At 36.6% G+C, this 21,484-nt stretch overlaps 1 protein-coding gene across 14 annotated transcripts in view; it reads left to right on the top strand.

Annotated features, from left to right (window-relative positions):
- NUBPL (NUBP iron-sulfur cluster assembly factor, mitochondrial) overlaps window positions 1-21,484 on the top strand; it is a 160,575-nt gene that overhangs the window by 64,591 nt on the left and 74,500 nt on the right. For all 14 annotated transcript variants that reach the window (XM_065064109.1, XM_065064108.1, XM_065064101.1 and 11 more), the window contains 3 exons: window positions 170-263; window positions 12,596-12,681; window positions 18,315-18,435. In XM_065064109.1, the coding sequence (XP_064920181.1) occupies window positions 170-263; window positions 12,596-12,681; window positions 18,315-18,435 (301 nt within the window). The remainder of the gene's footprint in view (window positions 1-169; window positions 264-12,595; window positions 12,682-18,314; window positions 18,436-21,484) is intronic.

Raw genomic sequence — 21,484 nt, 5'->3', positions numbered from 1 at the left:
GAGCCTGTACTGAAAGTGTGACTAAGAGGGCTTCACAGTATCATTCTTTTGAGGTGGTCTTGGTTCACATGTTTTACATTATAGGAAACAAAGACTTTAACAAAACACAAAGTACTTTAAATAAAAGAACTTCAAACCTCCAACATACACATTTATTATTGCCTTCTAGGTTGACTGGGGTCAACTGGACTATTTAGTAATTGACATGCCTCCTGGGACTGGAGACGTACAGCTGTCAGTCTCACAGAATATTCCAATTGCAGGTATGTGTATTGCTTGACTGTTTCAGAGATTGGAAATTCGTTCTAAGTCTGGTAACTTTAGAAAAATCTTATTTTAACATGCCAGTCAAAAAGTCTTGTGATTGTCTTTCTGGCACACTAAGAAAATGTTCTGTCAGTTGTGTGGTGATGACAAACAGTACTAGTGATTTTTAACGTGTTAACTCTATGATTGTGTTACTTTCTTTTAAACTAAGTTTCAAAAAGATTGAGAAGTATAGCGGTACTCTTGAACGTAAGGCAGTCATACCAAAAATTGGTAGGGTTAGTAGTAGAAAATATTTTCTTTGTACCTGCTGCATAATAAAGCTAATACAATAAAATAGTTTGTCTTCATGATTGCTTTTTAATTAGAAGCTGACAACGCTGTTAACACACAACGTTTATCCAGATAAACTATGCAGCACTGTAATACACTATAATGTATTATTTTTCCTATTGTGTTACTAATTTGACTTTTTTCAGGGGATTTAAACTTGGGCAAATCAATCTTGCGATATGCAGGCCGCTCTCTAATCTCATTGTCTGAAAGAATGCTGAGCATCTCACGAGATCCAATAGACTCTAATGGTTTATTACCTGGCATGCTTCAACAGAAATAGTTGTTGATAGCCAACGTAATCAACGTTTAGAACTCAGTGGTAGAAGAGACAAAGAAATCCTTAGAATTCCTGGAATAATTTAATAATTGCTGTGGCTCTTCACCAGGTGGGTAGTGGAGTGCTGGAACATGCTACCCAAAGAGTCCATGGGATCTCTGTCCTTGGCCGTTGTCCAGACCGTGCTGGGCAAAGCCCGAGCTGAGCCTATGTAGCATTGCCAGTAGGTGACCTCCACAGACCTTTTCCAATCAGAAATTCTGTGATTCTGGGGTGTTAAGGAATCAGTGGGACTGCTTGCTCCACTTTTCAGTGATATCAGATAAATATGTTGATACAACCCCAAAATGGTAGCGTCTTTTACTGCTGTCATTCTTTTTTGGTGCACCAGCAGGCCCTGGTTCCCTCCAACATTCCTTTTTCTCTGCACTTTGGTGGCAGTAGCACACTGAAGTGAAGCCACTAAATATTAAATTTGTAGAACCATTTCATTTGCATATAGAAGTCTTACCAGACTGCCTGATAAGTTCAATTAATAAAGAATTATGGATATCTAAAAGTACATGGGATAAGATAATAGAGTTAGCTGCAAGTATAGGTAGTAAGACTGGTAGGCATTATAGACCCGCCCATGTACAAAGGCACTAGAGCTGGTTGATTTTGGGACATACATCCTGACTGCACAGCAAAACCATCACCACTGTTAGAGGCAGGAACCCTTTAACGATCAGGCAGCGCTTTGTATCTTGTCCTTGACACAGTCATGTATCAGCTGAAATTGTACATGATAACCACAGTTACTCATATATCTACAAGCCAAATTTTTGACAAATCGTTAAATTTAGTGTTAAGGCAGCGTTGTGGTATCTCTTGATCTTCCACAATGCCAAGCTCAGAAAAACTTTAATCTTTTGTGATATAAAACACAAATGTCAAGGCACATGCTAACTCAGCCATAGCGCTATTGCCCCACGCCTGTTAATAACTATGGGAGGTTCTCTCTGCTGTGATTATGTTGTGTGGTGGAGGGAGCAAATCAACAGAGTTGTGATGAAAGATTTAATGAATTTTTCCCATCAGAAGTAGAAGAGGCGGCTTCTAGTGCGTTAGCTTATCTGTGACCTGGAGCATATGATGAAGAGCCAACCATGATTCATACTGGTTTTCTTAAATACAGTGCTTGGTAGGTTGCACGTGTGAGCAGCAAAGCAGGAGGGCCCTTTGCTCCTGAGGGTTTTAAGCAATGAGGTGAAGCATGGCTGTGGTATGGAAGTTTTTGGTAAGGCTGCATTTCACATTAAATCTTGTATGTAAGGTCAGTAAAATTATGAGTTAAAGAGGTGTGGCTTTATCTTTGTGGATTTTTTTTTTTAAGTATGGCAGGTATTGATAATGCTATTCAGTACAGTCCACCTAAGTGCCCTAATTTAACATAGAAAAGGTTGTTAGACTCTTCATTTTCAAGGGATTATTGTGCTCTTTTCCAACCGAATTCTATGCTGTCTTCAGAAGTGTGAGTAGTTGTGGTGTTGGTGCACTGGTCCTCTGGGACAGAGAGGCGATGGAGGAAAGTACTTTGATCCTGTATTTATTCTAAGTTTTGCTGAGGTCTGTTTGTGGTATGTCACAAGATCTTTCTAGCTGATACATTACATCAGTGTATGGAAACCTTCATTTAGATAGGTTTCTTTCTTTTCGTAATACGCCGCCTTAGAATGTAATAGATGTTAACAAAAGCAAGACAAGTTAAAAAAAAAAGCTGGATTTTCTTGCTAAGGACTGCAAGATCCTCATTCTTGTGTAGGTGTAACAAAGTGAAGGATTAAGATTAAATAATTTTTATTCAGTATTTTCATTAGTTTTCCATGTGATTGTTGGAAACCTCTTGTTGTCATACCTGTTGAATCAGGTTTTGAGGCAAGTCAAAGTAGACAAGATGTTAATTCAAAAAAAGAAAAAAAAAAGGAAAACAGGTTTAAAACAACAACAAGCAATGCAGATTTTCTTGATATGCCATAAAAGGAGATAAATTCTTGCCCATGTCTCTCTTTAAACCCTTCATTGTGGTTTTCTGGCATAGTTTTTTCTATTGTACAATATGGGCTTTTATAGCTTCCTAACTGAAGACAACGTTTTGATTTGAATTCTGAAACGGCTTCACACTCTTACCACAGTTGCTCAGTTCAGCTTATTTCTTCATCAGTCCGAACTAACTTCATGAAATTAGGAGTGATAACATCAGTTTACATTTGTCTTTCCCATTAGTTGTTTTTGTTGAGCATGTTGAAGTCAACTCTTGCAGTTTAAAAAAATAAGTGTATTACACTTTTGATGAAGACAAGCACAGCAGACAAGGAGTGATAAGATTTGTAATTCCTGTGTTCTTACTGGCTCAATGAATTGTAGTGATTTAGAAAGGATTTCCTCTGTTTTGTATTATGGGTATTTTTCATTCTCATTGGAAGGGCTTATTTTGTGTATTACAGCTTGAACTGTGCTTTCTTCTTTTACTTTTGTTACTTGGTTTCTGTCTCTTTGACAGTTCACAGCCTTGTTTGCCATGCTTGTATTTTCTTCAACCTTGTTCCTTTCAAGGGTACAGAAGATAGTGTTACAAATCTCGATGATGATGCCTTTGGAGCAGTCTGCAGAATTTTGCTTGTTTTGTGGGCTCCATCTTCATTTGCAATTCATGTTTCTAAGCTGTGTGTTGTCTTGTTTTTTTACAGAAAGCATTTGGTGTTGTGCGATTCTGTTCCCTCTCCAATTTTCTTGTTCTTTCTTTATCCTTTGAGGATGTATTAGTGGCAAAATTTCTCTCTTTTTCATCAGAGACAGCATATATATCTCAGCTAAGTACATTTAGAAGTGCATTATCTAGTTTGCATGAAAGTTGTACTTTGATTTGCGTGCATGCATATGTGAGATACAGTATTTGCATGACAGTTTCTTAATTATTTATCTGTGGCTTCCTGGGGATAGACAGGGTAGAAAATTCTTATTCTGTCTCTAAATAAATTTACAAAACCTGCGCACATATTTTTGCCAACCACTTAGAGATTTTTCTGTGAGTGTGAGAGTGAGCACTGGTAAAGGTGTTTTGTTTGGGGGAGATTTGCCCAGATATGGCATGAAAAACTGTAGCAATGCAACATCTGACAGTGAGAGAGGGACCGATAGCATGCGTGAAATGGGACTGGGTTTTGATTTTGGAAGACTTTTTAAATTCTGCATCACAGGTGCCGTGATTTTCTTAAGTCAAAAAGGCATTAGAGCAGTACCTAATGGGTATAAGCAACACAACAAAATGTGTTTTATAATTCTGGTTGTCATAAAAGAGAATATCAGCCTCACAACTTCAGCTGGTCTGACAGTTTCGCATGGGTACTTTTCCTTCTTTAGAAGAAGATGAGAAAGGAAACTACTGTGACTTTTATTATTCTTAGTCACTTTACAAGGAGATGCTGCTTATTTATCATATTATTCTTTAATCATCTGTAACATATTGCATTCATTCTTCAAAAAACTAGTAGATGAGAAATTACATGATAGCTTGAAAATGTGATATATATTTCTATTCAGCCACCACATCTGTCTTCAGATGCAAGTGTGCTTTCCAAATAGAAATCATGGGTCAGTCTGGAGAAGACTTTGTTTGTGGTCTGTTGTTACTTCATTTGTATTTAGTTCTACTTCTTCTACTTTGTTCTTCTGCTTCATCTTTTGCATGAGATGTTTAAAAGTGGGGTCCTTATGATGTGTTGAACAGGCATGCTTGGGAAAGTTTGAAACGTACGCATTTTCCAGCTTTTAAAACATAGTGGGTTTCAGATAACATCAAGTTTGATATCAAGATATAGTGTAAACTAATGATATTATGGAGAATAAGGCTTGTGATTCCTTTGAATTACCTAGTTGCTAAACCGATAAATCTAAGTGTGTGTATTTGATTGATTATTTAGCTAAAGGAGCTATAAATCAAATGAATAAATAATGTTGGAGATGGAAGATTAGCCTCATCTTTCTGTCCCCTCGCGTGCAGAGGCTGGGTGGGCAGCAGCGAGAGCATCTCTGTTGGAGAGCAGTCCCAGAGCCCTGCGCTGGGGCTTCTTCCTCGTGGGCACCGACTGTTAAATAAATGAGGCTGTCTGCTGCCCTTTCCTTTATTAATGTTGAAGTGAAGTCTGTGTTAGTGAAGTGTGACAGCTTGACAGCTCTAGAGACTGACACTCTGTCTCAGTTGACAGAACCGACTCCAGGTTAATACTGGAATTGTTTCATTTGCTAAACTTTGTCATATCACTCTTTTCTTTGGATATCAGGGTGCCATGGGGCTGAGAACCATTAGAACCATGAGAAATATACACCTGTTCAGTGGGAAGTGGCCTAAGACAACCAAATACTGTCACATCTTACTGAGCAATCTTTTAATAATTACAGTAGTGAGCATTGGGCTGAACTGTGTTTATGCAGGAGACCTAAAGGTAAAAGGCTTCATGTTTTATTTCAGTGCTCTTAATTTTCCCACTTTTAGGAAGTAACTGTTTTTCACACAAAGCATGTGTTGTTATAATCTTATCATGATAAGCTTTAAAAGGCTGTTAATAAGAATCAGAAAAACAACAGTTAAGATAAATGAAGTGAAATCAGTGTGAATGCTATTTTATGTTTTTCTCAAGTTCTATAAAAGCAGAAGCATTGCTGTTGCTAGTCAGACAGTGAATTAATATTGTCGTCATTTAGATCGAAAATCAACACAGTACATAGTTCCTACCATCTTGTTATTACCTTATCCCATAAATATTGTAATTTTTCCTAATGATTGCATCTTTGAGCAATATGTAGATGTCAACTATCTCCTGAATGCCTTTTGCAGATGGGGCTGAAATATTTACTAAAGGAGTTTTGTTACTTCAAATTTTAGTTTTCAAAGAATTGTAATTAAATAGGGTTTCTTTTGATGGCAGCGTTTTGATAGATAGGTTTAAATAAAAACAAAAAGTGTATTTCTGTCTTTACTGATCAAGCGGTAAGAGTCTTATTTCTATTTAAATATGTACATTGAAGAGGAAAGAGTAGAGGATTGTCACCAAGTTGAAGACACTTGGCATTTTTAAATTCTGAATGAAATGTGACATACCAAACTGGTGAGTGCTGGTGTCACCCAGAGCAGGGTGTAGCCTTGTACACAAGTGTTCCATAGCAGCGTGTGGGACTCAGGACAGCCGGATCCTGCCTCAACACACAGTAATGTAGAAGAACAGGAAGTTCCAGGTGATGAGTAGACCGACTGTTCAGAAATGAGCATTAAAAACAGCAAAAAGAGAATTTCAAATCAGATTTTTAAAAAGAAAATACTGTTGATGTGTTATAAAACTGTGCGTGAATTAGCATGGAAAAAGAACTGTGTCTTGTGAGAGAAAGGTGTCCTTTTAAATTAACCAAAATTGCAAGCTGAGTAGGTATGGTGCTGTTCTCTTGTCTTTTCTGAAGAGAAATGATCAAAAAACCCCCAGTGCTGGAGTACAAGTTGCATGTAGCATGCAGCTTAAGATTAGAGGTGTTTCTGTGTTCTCTTATTGCTCTTTGTGTAAGTGTCTGTTTGCCCCTTGATGAATATCTCTTACTTTGATGCAAATCACAGTTGCAAGGCATGTGATCTTCTTTCCTTTTAGTTTAACAATAATATACAGTGTTTTTCTCCATTTCTGAGCTTGCTTTCTTCTTTTATGGAGGAGGTACATCATTAGTTTCTACAGTAAATTTTTGAAGATATTGTATGGAAGCCATCTGGGTAATAGTCAATTTTACTTGATCTAATTTTGAAAGGCAAATATTTTTAATATCAGATTTTTATGTAGATTTACTTACTTTCATGCTGTATTTTGATATTTTAAATAACTGCAAGACAGGAAAGGCACATACATGTAGGTTAGGTTGAAAAGCGAAAAAAACTTAGTCACACCAGTGGGGATTTAAAAATAGTTCTTTGTATTCACCCAGATGTAATTTGTATAATAAAATAGGTTACGTCTCTTGTCAGAAAATAATCTAGAAGACAAATGCAAATAATCATCAGGGTTATCTTAGCTTTGGACACTCGTGGTGCTTCATTATGAAGTGTCAGACTCAGTAGACTCAGTAAACTTAATTTAGAAACCAAAATACAGTGTGAGTTTACACATTAATGCCTCATACTCTTTGAATATAAGTTTAAATTTAACTCTTGGCTCATGGAGATTGATTTAACATACATTGCCTGTCCAAGCTGAACTGAAAGTATATTCAGTGCAAGTTCTTTAAATTTTATCATCCGTGAAAAATAGTTTCCAGGTATTGGGAAAAAAAGCTGTGAAGTATAGAGGCTTTGAAAACCGAGGTTCTCTGAGGTCTGGCAACAGTGGCCAAGTGTATGTTAAGTAGTAGATTAGGTACAATTGCCTCGATTTTTTTTTTTTTTTTTTTTAGACCAATTATTCTGAATAGGAAGAATAAACGAGCATAGTGTTCAGCTGACAATTGCAAAAGATGAGAGAAATACATATGAATAATGGTACTGTATTCTCTCCTTTAGCTATTTCTTATGAAAAAAATAAATGTTTAAATCTGCCCCTTACGACCTCCACCTCTAGAAAGAAAAAAGTAAAAACCTAAATGGTTCTTGGAGATGATTGAAGCAGTCTCAGTGTTGTCTTTTTTTTGGAGAGGTGGGAGGGGGGGTGTGTGTAGTAGAACACAGTTGTCCTCCTTGGATTAGGACCTCTAATTTTTTTATTTTTTTAAATATTCATTTGTCAAAAGAGACTATTTGGACTTTGCTCTTGTGTAGTACAAAGCTCATTATAATCTGGACATGATTGGCAAATGCCCTTGAAAGCAGGAGGTGGAATGGAATGGAGCAGAAAAACGCTAAGTCAGATGGCTAAGGAAAAGTGGAAAGTGGCAGAGTGTCTGTGAGGGCATAGCTTTTTATTTAATGCCTATACTTTGCAAATAATGCTTGTTCACAGATGTTGTTACAAATGTTTCCAGTGTTTTCGCTTTGCTAAATAACTATTGCATGTAAAGTGCTTTAGTGTGACATGTGTATGCAGTTTGTCATGACCAAACCCAAGCATTTTAGCGCAGTGAGAGTTGTCTTTCCGTGTCTTTCTCCATGTGATCTAGCATGAAATGGATGTTATAATATTACTGATCAGTTAGATGAGGATAGTTTAACTTCAGGGTGACAACTTTATCCAGCTTGCGATGCTTCTCTGCTCAGCGGTTTCACTGGCAGTTCCTCTTGCCAGGAGGAAGAAGCTTGCTCTAAGATTTATGCCCTCTTTTCATGTGGGCAAGGTGGTAGCATCCCAATCTCTAATTACCCGCTAGCTCGTGGGCAGAAGAGGATGTGCGGCTATTGGAAACATCCGCTGTCTGAGCAGTTGTTCAAAGACTCCTCCAAGAAGAAGGTATCGAGCAGACTGGAGGTGAGACACAGCTGGGATCCACCCTTTGGGACAGTTCTCAGCTGTATTGTGAGTCTCGAGTAAGGATCCCTTAAGGGAAAACCTCACCAGGGATTTTTAATGTTTTTGTATCTGCTATCGCCAGCTGAAATTCTAGCGAAGGCACAAGTCTTTGTTTTTGCAAGATCTTGTTCTGCATCTTCAAGTACAAACTGTATCCATAATTGCAGGCAGATTTTACCTGTGAAGTAGCAAGTAATTTAACAGAAGGTGAGAGGCAATCCGAAGAGATCCACAGCAGAGAAGACTTAGATTCACCAGGCAATTTATAACTTGAAAGTTCCACCTAGAAGTTTGATCTTCATGCAGTGGGAAAGGTAGCAAAAGCTACAAAAAGTGCGTGAGCGCTCTGCTCAGATCAGGCCATGTGCAGCTGCATTGAGGCCTGCATGTGGTTCCTTGCAAGAGCATTCAGTGCTTGTCACTCAGCAGATGCGATGATTAGGAGACTGCAATATGTCTTTCTGTGTCTTTATCTTCCAGAACTCTATTTGTTGGTCTTTCTGGTCAGCTACACTTCACAGGTTTTGGAGTGGCATTATTTGCTAAGTTAGTAAGAACCAGAGTGATATAAGACACAGTCTAATATTTGTGTGTGGAGGGGTCCTTAATCATCTGTCTGGATGAGATGCACGTCATCTGGTTCTGAAGTCTGTCTTTGAAGGCACTGGAGAGAAAAGGGAATGTTAGACCCTTTTTATCCTAAGGTAGACCTTCTGAACTGCTGCTTAGCTGCTTTTTAGACCTGCCTGTTTTACACTTGTGTACAAATGGACTATACCTAAGGCTTGGAGAGATTCCACCTTATGCCTTGTAACCCAGAGCATTTAATGCAAACCTTAATGATGAAGTGAATATAGGTGATATTTTCTATACACAGAAACTATAGGCTGTTTCAGCACTTGTATTTCTCTGAACACCAGTCCACCAAAAATGTGAGTACCAATGTGTTGTGTAGGCACACCTTTCTTTTACTGAGCATTGAAGACCTGGGGTTAAAAAAGAAAGGCAAACATCAGTGTTACAGGCTACTGCTAGTTCTCTCTCTAAATGTTATACACACTAAGGATTACAAATATAGTTAGTATAGGTTTGACTAACGCAACATGCATCAGCTTTTTGTCAACTGAAATTAAATGAAGTTACAAAAATAAATAGAATGCATGAATAAGTATATATGTCAGTTAAACCTAAACGTGCTGACCTTAGAAACCCTTAGTATGCTCAAAGCACAGAAATTATTCTTTTGCACACAACTGCAGACAGAATTTGTAGTATGTTTTAATGTGCAATGAGATAGCATTATACTTTCTGCAACCTCTCTGTTCAGTTTGTCAGTCTTAGTTTGCCTCATTCAGAGGCTTGTGTAAACATTGTACATATTTCTTCAAGAGATGTACTGTGTGCATGAATTCAGTCTTATTTCATTACTTTATTGATGAAAATAACTCTTTACTGTTTGATATTCCTATTAACCGTGTAGAGCCAAGACAGCAAAGTAAGTGTGAGCTGCATTCTTTCTTGCTCATCGTTTGAATTACTTTCTGAATTACACATATGCAAACTTATTCAGGGAGGGGAGCACAGTGAAAAGTCTCATTTGCCATATTTGGTTGCTAATGAAGGAAATAATGCTGCAAATAATTTGAATTCTTGAAGTTCAGGTTGGGTTTGCTGGACCAGCAGTTGTACCAAAGGAAGAGAAAAGATACTTACTTTAAAAGGTGTTAGTATAAGTCAGTACAAGCTTGCTGTGAATAAATTTTGTCTGTAATAGCAGCCAGCTCAGAGTGAAAAGGAAAATAAGAGAGACACATCTATTATACCCTCAGCAGCAGGTTCCTGGGCATGTTGGCTTTCATGCTGTGGAAGCAGCCATGCACGTTGTCCACGAGCATAACTTTAACTCATGCAATCAGAAGCCGCAGGTTTTCATACAGGGAGTTGGTGTTTGCAGCAGCCTAAACTCTGCAATGCGCCATTGGGTCTTTCTGGCATTTTAACTTTCTCCCTTTGGGTGAGGTTCTCTAGCAACACCATTTGTTAGGCAAAAATATCGCTGGGATAAGCTGCTTGTGGTTCTAGTGGGTGTTTGAATGGTGCATAGTCTCTGTCCTTCATGCCATGCCAAATATTTGAGTCTTAAAAACATTAATAATGAACCAGAAGATGTAAACTTCAGTTTTGTTGACTGCATATTGACTTCTTCCTGAAGATCTAGGGAATTCCCAGCCAGCACCTTCAGAGAAGACTGTGAACAAATGTTTGAAACAACTAACATGACTGTATACACATAAGACACAAATTTCCAATTTTGTTTGAAAAGAAAGCAGTAATGAGCATTTTGTCCCAGTATTCAAGGATCTTTGTTTTACAAATATGCGGAAAACTCGACGGCATTGAGTCTAAATTACTTGTGGACTGTGCTTTTAGGGAAGGGTGCATTCATTTTATGGAATTAACCTTACATTTCAATGTCACCTGTGAAGTGTAACCCTATACTTCAGTGAAATGAGGAGCTAAGGTGAGTTGGACATAACTGAAAGGCTTCCACATTGTTGTTTGCAATGCCGTTGGAAGCAGGTCAGCTAGGGTAAAATAGCAAATGGTTTGGACGCCAGAGTTTTAGCAAACAATAGGGAAATTGCGTTTGCTTAGTACATTACATATGCCGTTCAGTTTTTGGACTTGTGTCTAATATTATGTAAGGCAGAGATTGGCAGCTTTTCAGGAGCGAGGTGCCAGATTGTATTTTTCTTTCACAAATTAGAGGTTAAGAACGCTGGTTGAAAACATTCAAGCATGCTGGCAGGCCGTGTTTGGAAACGGCTGCCTGGCAGGCGGGCAAGATGGCAGCAGGCGGGCAAGATGGCAGCAGGCGGGCAAGATGGCAGCTGGCGGCCGGCGTGGGGCCACAGTGAGGGGCCGGGCCCCCTGTCCTGGCCCTGGCAGAGCCAGGACTGCTGGCGCTGTAGCCCATGGCAGCAATGCCAGTGTCGTGTGCCTCTGGAAATCTACCCGCTTCTCCCTTTGCTGTGTACACCTGGGGTTGAGAACTGCAGGCCCAGTAGGAAACTCTGTCCGATGCATCTAAAATTGTCTGTTGTAGTTGCTATTAGTGTGAAGTTGGGCATACATTTCTTGCGCGAGGTTGGCTTAGTGTGGCTCTGTGAAATGTTTTATATAGCTCATGCTTCAGAGGCTGGATGGTCACTGAGAAACCAGAGCTAATCAACTGACCATTAATGTCCTCTTTTGCGTTGCATTTTTCTAAAGTATGGACAAACATGAGCAGATTTGTGATGAAAGTTTTAAAGAAATAATATTTGAAACCCCTGAGCATGTGAAAAAAGATGCTCCTTGTGAAGTGATGTGGAGTATTGTTATATAATGCCTATATTGTTTTTGCAGGCTGTGTTAATCAAGGAGTACTATAGGGTAGTATAAGGTAGTAATCTTCAGGCTTACTTTGGAATCTAACCTTTGACAAAGAGCTGTAGCTGTTTTATATGTTTAAGAACTCTTGGGAGTACTAATTATCAGGTAACCTGGAGCCATGTTTGATCAGTGAGCAATACTTTACTTTTTTTTTTTCAAGTGTGCATGAATTGGCCTCTTGTTTTGTTGTATCACTCATACAACGCCCTGGTGTTGCATCTAGTGTAACAGGTTTCAAGATTGTGCCTGTCAACGTTTGTATCTGGAAGTTGTATTGGGAAGCAACAGTCTGATTACAGGCAGCTGCCTCTTGATTGTAGGACAAGGCTTGTTATTAAATTAAAAGCTTTCAAATGTAATTATGGTGTGGGACCGTTACTGTGCAGATATTCTCAGAATATCACCTCTGTGATCTCACAGCTTGTGGAACATCTTGTCTTCTGTCCATGGTCATATCACAGCTAGATCAGTTTTCTCATTAAGAAAATATAAATGGTATCTACATAGAAAAACTTATAATGAAAATATCAAAATTGTTTCTGTCGCTCCATATCCTAGCTCAGTGACCTTGGTCATTCCCTAATAATAAAAAAAAAAATAGCATCATCTTGGTTTTTTAATCTAAAGAAGATGATGATGATAGTCTTTTTGTTAAGGAATGACCAAAATCACTGATATATGCTACGGAGTCATCAAATAGTCAAAATATTTAACTGTCTAATTAACAATACATGTTTTAATGGTATTTCACATTTTATTTTCCCAGGAGCTGTGATCGTCTCCACTCCACAAGACGTGGCTTTACTGGATGCACGCAAAGGAGCTGAAATGTTTAGAAAAGTCCATGTCCCTGTAAGGCTCTACCGTAAAAATACTAGTAAACTGTTTTTCCAAAACGTTAAAAAAAAAAAAAAAAATCTATATATTGCAATAGGTGAAGAAACCATTCAGGAATCACTTGAATTTTCATAGATTCCTCTTTAAAAAAAAACCCAAAAGTATTAGAATCTATCTTGTACCTGTATCAGGAGCTTGCTTTAGCAGAAAGAGAAGAGTTTTACCAGGCCAAGGTCATAATAGTGCTTGATTTCTTTTGAATCACTTCATTTAATCACCTGGAATGGATCAGACTGCTAAACAGAGTATCTTACGAAGTAATGTGTGCTTTCCATTTATACTCTCTTACTATTAACATATCCTCATTATGTGCCCTCTTCAGCACTGTCTGTGTTGGAGCTTAAAATCTAGAATTTCTTGAAATGTGGAAAAATCATATATTGATACATTTTAAGAAGGAAATTTAAGTTTTTGGGAAGATATGCATGTACCTAGTTGTCACTTTGCCATTTGAAGGGCTCTGTGACTGTCAAAAAAAGTAGATGACTGTCTGTATAATTTTGTTTTTTGTGAGGTTTACAGCTTAAATGGTAGCTTGCTTGTTTGAGACTTGCAAAATTAAAAAATATTCACTATATTCGTATGGATTGGGAGAAAATATTAAACAGGGTGACATCTTTGACTGTATTTTCTATGTGTGCTACAAGTTGCTAAGTAACTGAATATTGTACTCTAGAGTATGTTTATGAAGAGATTCATTTTTCAATTGAAATGGGCAGTTGATGAAAAATATAAACTGAAATGCTTCCTTATCTCAAACAGTAAAGAAAAAAAGCCATTTACTATACTTCAAAAAGGATGGCTTTTTGCTTACTTGTGTGAAGGTCACTTCTGTTCTTTATTAAGATTCCTTTCATAGCTAGTACTTTTTTAATGTAAAAAAATGCAACAGAAGCCTTGAAGTGACTACTTTCCCTTTATGTTTTAATTTACAGAATAGCTTAACAAAAGACATACATTGATAAATTCCTTATTGTTAACTATTCCTTAAGCATATTTGCACCAAAATAGATGTAAGCATTTATCAATTGCTACTAGAAGAAAAACAGATATATGTAACAGAAGAATAACATATGGAATGTCCTGGTTTGATTTTATGTTTGGGTTTGCTAAATTATGCAAAATTATTTTCTTGAAATAAAGTAGTTTTCAAATTAGTACTTTGCTGAATTTTCCTTTTGATTTCATTAGACATTACCAAGGTTTCTTTCTAAGTCTGTTTTGTTTAATGTTCTTTGAAAAGAACGGCCTCTAAGAAAATCATGCGTTCTAGGATAGGCTTGGCTGCTCTTAATTTGACTAGTGGTAGATAAAATATTAAATATGATATGTTTTGATTTCGTTTGAGTTTTCAGAATTTTCTAAATCACATGAAAACTCGCAGCGAAGCTGTCGTGCCAGATGCTGAGTTTGTATGTGCTTGAACCAGTCATCACATCTTACCTTTTTCATAGTGCTGCTTCATTTTATTCCAGCCTTGTACGTACATCAGTACAGACGTGTCATGTACTTTGGTGGTAAAGCAGCTCCTGCCTATGTATTACATTTCTACATGTCAGCTGAATCTGAGGATCTAAAGAAAGTTTAGTTATGTAATATTTGATGGACAACTTCAAACCTGAGGTTTACATCGGAGAGGTGGAATCTGTGGGACTGTGCTAAGATTGTGTGTCCTGGTTATGTAATTGACTGATCTTTAAAAATCTAATCTTTGGAATCTTTAATCTTTAAAAAAGCACTTGCAAAGGGTCTACTTTTCAAAGAAGCAGAGAGTCTATAGGTTGCTGAGCTCTGAGTCTTTGAGTATGCTTGCTTGTATTTAATGGAGTCTCTCCCTTGTACATATGGGCACAGATACATACACCACACACCACCTTCCTCTCACAGTTGTTAACATTGTTTGCCCTTTACTACGCTGAAATTAGAGTAGAATGACTGAAGGAACTGATGAAAAACTGGCAATGAGAGTCAGCATTAGAACCAGGATTAGAATGCAAAAGTCTTATTTTCAGTCCTAGGACATAGTCGCTAGAAGAGGAGTGCCATCTCTTGTGTAGCGCAGCACACATGGTAAGGAAGGAGTTTGCAAAGTGGTGCTGACTCCTATCACAAGTTTCAGTATTCTCATCCATTATGTGAGTTTGACCATCATTTTCATGCATCCCAGAGGCTTGCTCTGGGCAAGTGACAAAAAAAGTGAATAACTTTGAGTATTTTGGGAAAAAACTGCCTATTTTGACCTGCTGAAATTGAGTCCAGTTCAGTATGGTTTACCTAATCAATCATATCCCTGAAAAAAAGAGACAGGGTTTTAGTTAAATCTGCAACTTTTCTGGTGGGTTTCCTTGAATTGGAAGGTTATGTTGTGGATTTCACAGGTTTCAAAAAACTGCTTATGTATACTCAGCTATGCATTTCCTTCTAAAATGTAACACTAGATGATCTTTCAGGGTCCCTTCTGATCCCTAGCATTCTGTGATTCTGTGAAAATTGTTTGGCTACGTACTTACTGGTATTTCTGTAGCATCCAGAATACCCAGATGACATTGTGGTTTTATATTGGGCACGGAAGTTAGACCCCAAAATTACTTGTTCTAAAATGAAAGGTAGGAAGACAAAAATATTATTGTGAATGTTTACTTGAAGCACTGAAACATCAAGTGACTCATAGATGGTTACATAGGAAGATGGCAAACTGCGGAACTGTCACCATGGTCACTTCAGTCCCCATCAGATTGGAGTCAGACCTCAGCGCCATGTGTCCTTAAGTACAGGGAACAACTTAAGTGGTTTTCTCAGGAATTGTCTCCCTGTGTAAAGACAGAGGGATTTCCTTTTCTCACTGTGTTTTCTTTAACTTAGAAGCTACTAGATTTGGACTTCAGCATGATTTGTTGTTCAACCAAAAGGTTAATTCAGCATAAGAAATTTGTAAACATTCAGAAAGTGTGTGCGCAGGTAATTCGTACAGAAAGTTTTCTTAATTTTCTGTTATTTCTTGATGTCTCTTCACTGTTTAAAAGAAAGATTTGACTAAATGAAATTCAGTTCCATAACTGTCCTCTCCTCTGCCACCACAGGTTAGCTCCTGCATTGCGATGCATGTCACCCTGCCAGTTTTCATGTCATTCCTGAGCCAAGTTTGCTGGGAAATGTACAGGGAAAAAAGAGTTCAATAAGGTCTAGAATAGAATTCTCACATACTTATGGGATAGTTTGTGTAGAGAGTAACAGCTGCTTTGAAGCTTTTCCAGAGCTATTATTTGAGCAGGGAAATGAGAGTTATTACTGACTTCATTAGCAAGACCTATTACTTTGTAGATTTAAAAGCTCTGAAGAGCATAGTGAATGCTCTTCCATCTGTAAATATATCTACAGAAATATGCTACACCAGCACTAAATTTGTGTATATTTGCTCAGATTCTATATTAAACTGTGTCTATATTTTGCAACTTAATATTAAAAAAAAACCTCTTAGTATTCCAGAAGAATAATTTGTATATTAATAAGTATGCATCACTCATTGGTTGACAGGAACAACATTAAAAAAATAAAAGTGATTGTGTAATGCTGAAATGTCACTTGCTTTGAGACAGGTTTGTTGAAATGAAAACAAAAAAGGACAGTGAATAAGACCTCTAAAACTGATGTAGCATTGGGGATACAGCTGTATCCCAGAATTTGCATAAACCGTGGCAAAAGGGCTTAGTTATTAGGCTATCAGATAATGGAAACAACTATAATAATCCTTAACTATTCACAAAACTGTAGTAAATTACACAACTTTGATTGTGAGTTCACTGAATCATAAATGTTGTATGACTGCTTTGAGGAGAACGGAAAGTTCAAACCCCAAGATAACTGAAGATTAGTTAATTCATTTAAGGTATAAACATCAGGTCATCTTTTCTTCCTGTACTGCAGAAAATGGCTTATCTGAATCCTGGTTAAAATACTCTTTTTCTTTTGTCCAATAATACTCCTTCCAGTGTTCTTCAGTTTACCACCAACACAGTGAAAATTCCAGGACTTTAAATTAAAGAGAGCAGGATGCATGGCTGCTCAGAGGTCATCAGTGTGGCTGCCAGAGCCCTTTTTGCCTTCCCTGGACCTTATACCCTTGGACATGGAATATTTCATCTCTCTCTTAGTTTAAGAACTGGATGAGAAAATTACCTGTAATAATTTGCCAGGAAATAGAAACTTGTTCCTCTTGTTCGTCTGGCAGTTTGAAGGAGAGAGCAGAAAATGGGCAAAGATTTTTGTGTTAAATTTGAAGTAGGTAATCTGTTGTTATTGTGGTTGTTACTGTTTCTTAAAATGCTCCTTGCTTTAAACCCTCTGAAAGATTTACGTAACACTTCTTAGAAAAGAGTGTGAAACGTTATGGTGGTATAGAAAAAACAGGTGATCATTTTTAGCTTAAATAGAAGGAAATTTTTATTAACATATTGTAAATAACATGCTTTTTATTTTCAGTTTTGATGCCAAAAGTTGTACATTCACTCTTGGTTAAATAACTATTTGTTGGTTGCATTAAATACTGGTGTTTCTTTTTAGATATTCTTCATTAGTGTAGCGGCTGTTATACCTCTAGTAACTAGGCCAGTTTGTTCAAGCACGAAATTAGAATGCTACAAAGTAAATAACAACTTTTTGTACTTGAAAATATATACTCATATTTTTGAACCTTGGCTATAGGGTGTGTGACATACCTAGATAACATATATCTTAAAGTGAATTATTGTAACATAGAACCTCTTAAAGCGAGTCTTCTGTGGATCAGTAGATGGGTAGAAGCTTTCACCCTGTGGTGTTTGAGTGCTGTTTTCATCACTTTTGAGAAATTCTGCTCTGCCTCAATGAATGGCTTTGTTTACTATGTGAATAAAATAAGATCAATGCTATCATTAGCGTTATTGTACATTGTGAAAGAAGATTCTTGTGAGCATGATTTGGCAAATTTTCATTTGACATATTTTGCTAGGATGATGTTGAACACCTGACATGAACAGAAAGGTACCTAATATGTGTGTATTAGATTTCTATGCTGTGGTTTTTGCTACTTAGTTTCATATAATTTTTTCTTTTGTTCGATCTTTAAAATGTGTTTCTGCTCTTCAGAAGAACAGCAGATCAGGTTCTTTTTGAAAACATTTTCCTACTTACAAAAATATCTTAAAAGCATGTCTGATTGTGTCATTTCTTGTAATAGTATGTTTTTGTTTTGTGTTTCCTGAAACTGCAAATTATAAAGCTATAAAACACAACATGAAAATTCTTCCAGTATTCAGAGTTTGAAAATGAAATACCAGCAGGGAGAGTTCTTGAAAAGATAGGCCTGTACAAGAGGTTAATCTTTGAGAAGTATAAATGAGCAACTTGAAATAAAGCACAAATGATAGTGCAACTGAGATGACTAATAAGAGTTGATAATGGTTGTAATGAGGCTGATATTACTTCTGCTTCCCATTATAAATGAATACCCCTTGTTGATTTTTTGTTGATAATCTCTTCTTTATTGTCAGAGATGAAGAATAGAAATATTGAATCCCAGGTTTGAACATTGCTTTCTTTTACTTTAACAGGTTTTAGGACTGGTTCAAAATATGAGTGTTTTCCAGTGTCCCAATTGCAAGCATGAGACACACATTTTTGGAGCTGATGGTGTAAGAGATCTTGCAAAAACCCTTGGATTAGATATTTTAGGTAAGAATATAGGAATGGTTTTATTTTTAAAGAAAAATTTAAGGGTGTGTGTGAGGGAAGCATTAACTGGAGTACGGAACTGCATAATCCTAGATTATTCTATATTCAGACAGTATTCAGATATAATAGAACTAATAACTTAGTAACCGAATGTCATAGTTTCATATTCTCGGTTTCTAATCAGGATTCTTGTAAACGAGATGTAGACTGGATGTGAAAATTCTTAAATTGCATCTTAAATCTCTTTTGATTTGTAAACAAACCAGAACATGAATTGTTTTGATATTGATGTGCTATATTACCTGAAATTCCTTGTGCTATTGATCATACAATAATTTTTACAAATAACCAAGAATTCTATTTTGTCTTGTAAAATAGACCTAAACTCTGTCCATTAATGTCAATAGAAGTTTTTTATTTTATTTAAATGAAATGACTTGTCACATATTGAAATAAATATGGTAATTGGAAATACAGTCCCTTAAAGCAGTTGTTTTTATGCCCATCTAGGGATATCTTGACTTTCGTGTGGAGGGAAGCAGACTGTAATGATTGTATTTAAATATTGAGATTAAAACAATATGCTGAATTGCAAAATGTTGTTTCAAAAGAAAATTTATCTGTATCGAAAACAAGAATTAGCTATGATTAAACAATCTGGCATTCTGTAAGCTAAAATATACATTGATCTTCAAAATATACATTGCTATTTTAAAAAGGCGTAATTCATCCTGTGCTGCCAGTAAAAAAAAATTATAGAATATAACACATCATAATTAAGTTGGTAAATGGGATAATTGCATGTGCTAATGATGTGTTTCCATGTATTACTATAATTATCTCAATGATTTTCCATAGTTAATTCATTAAGAAGAACCAGGAAACTCACTTAGAAAGATCAACACAGAAACATCAGGGTCTGACATAAACTTAAACTAGCAAGGCAGCGCATAATTAAAGACATGCTTTTGGGCTATCTTTTAGTTTTCTGCATCTATGATGAGTTGTGATGGGAGCCCCAGGAGACTTCCACAGCCCCGGGTGATGGGGATGGATGCAAATGCTCTGCAAGCAGCTGAGTCAAACATACATTTAGATCCATGAGCACGAATGATGCACCGTGCCACTGGTCCCATAGGTGGTTTTGTTATTCCCTAAGAGGGCAGAACTCATTGTAATTGTATTTAATTAAGAGTAATGTGAGAGATTTACGGGGTTAGCAGGGGATGGATGAGATGTGTGAAGAAAAATGGAGTGAAGTTTGTCTTCAAAGTGATAGTGAAAGACCAGACTAAGATGAAGAATAATGCCTTAAAGGTTAAATTTAGAATGACAGTACTTGATCTGATTAGTATGCTCCTCCTTCCAGGGATGACCATTATAGAATAATACCATATGGTATTGTAAGAATTACTGCTTACAGATTTTACATTAATCCATCCCAAATGGAAGTTTTATCCAAATGTTATTATTATTTGAATTCTGCCCAAAAGCCTTGAGAACTTATATATATATACATATGTGTGTATATATATATATATATGTAATGTTTACAATTAAAATTAGTATTTCTAAATTTATTTTGCTTTTATTTTGCAACACCTGTGGCTGTTCTGTTTGTTCAACTAAGCACCTAGTCCTCTTGTGAAACCTGACATTTTATTTGCTCAGAAGTGGCTGCCTTTAATGATACTGAATAATTCCTTTATTTTGTTTATGACAGAATACAAATAGCAGTTGCCACTGCACCTTTAAGCGTAGTTCATTATTTCGTGCACTTGTGATTGTCTTATCTTTTTATTCTCTAAAGGAAAGTGTGCCAAAGGTTGTGCTGCTGATTGTTTCTCTCCCTGTCTCTGAAATTCTCCTATTTTGCTTTTTATTTTTTTGAAGTTTGATGACCATAACTGTGACCAGAAAACTGTACCAACGATATACGTAATACTAAGATGATAATTTCTGTACACTCCAGCCTGAACTTTGTAGTTCCTAACTTTCTAAACTGTATCCACTAATAATACATGGTAATAATACATGGAACAGTGACTCCCAGATTTTAAAAATTCTTCTTGTTTTTACTTCCTGCAAGAAATTAATTTTTTTCTCAGCTCCTTTCTTTGCAGTCAGCAATACTTGTTAGTATCAGAAAAATGTTTGATGGCAAGTTCCCATCATATTCTGTAATGCAGAATAGTGCAGGATCTTCATCTTCCTAAAATCCTTAGCACCCAAACAGCTGTGCAGATGCATTTGCTGTCTTTATGCTTCTGCTTAATTTATAAGCATTTGATTTCTTTTTTTTTTTTACATTAAGATTGCATTTTATTTCGTCTTCACACGGGCACTTCTGCTCATACAAGCCCTGTTTTGCTCCTGTAGAACCAGCACATCTTTCTAAGTATGATGAAGAAAAGAGAGAGGCTGCCATTTTGTAGTAAAGCAGTTCTTTTTGTTATTCTCTGAGATTGTTATTAAGCTGATAGTGAAAAAGTATTTTTTCATTAACAAAATATCCTTGGGAAAAAAAATTGAAGGTTAGTCTCTGTGTAAAATAATGGTAGGAACTAACTTCTGGGAGATTTACAAAGTTATTGTTATTCTATTAAGAATGTTTAAGGGTAAAAAAACTTTCAAAGGATGCCCTAAATATTTTTTTTAATAAGTGAACAGACTTTTCTGCCTAAAGAAATTTATCAGTGACTGAAACAAATAACAAATTGAAGTTCTTCAAAGATTCAGCTCAATAATGATGGAGCCACAGCTTTTGTGTTTGTTATTTGTTTGGTTGGCTTTGTTTTGTGTGTATTCCTGCTCCATTTTGGTTCTGGCGTGTATGTTTGTTTGTTTGTTTGTTTTAATAAGCTGTGTCAATCTTTGTACAGTTTTTTTAATGTGTTTTTGTTTTTCTGACTACGTTGAACTTCAGTAATTTACAATGGCCTTGGTTTGGGTTAAATAAATGTTCCTAAAGTGTGTGAATTAAACTGATGCATTTTTGAGACCAACTGAGATTAGACTGTTCTGATGACATCCATCCATGATGGAAAAT

Source organism: Columba livia, chromosome 5 (assembly GCF_036013475.1).
Source record: "Columba livia isolate bColLiv1 breed racing homer chromosome 5, bColLiv1.pat.W.v2, whole genome shotgun sequence".
In the NCBI taxonomy this organism is placed as follows: domain Eukaryota; kingdom Metazoa; phylum Chordata; class Aves; order Columbiformes; family Columbidae; genus Columba; species Columba livia.
The sequence above is the reverse complement of the archived record's forward strand: the minus strand, read 5'-3'. Positions and strand labels throughout refer to the sequence as shown.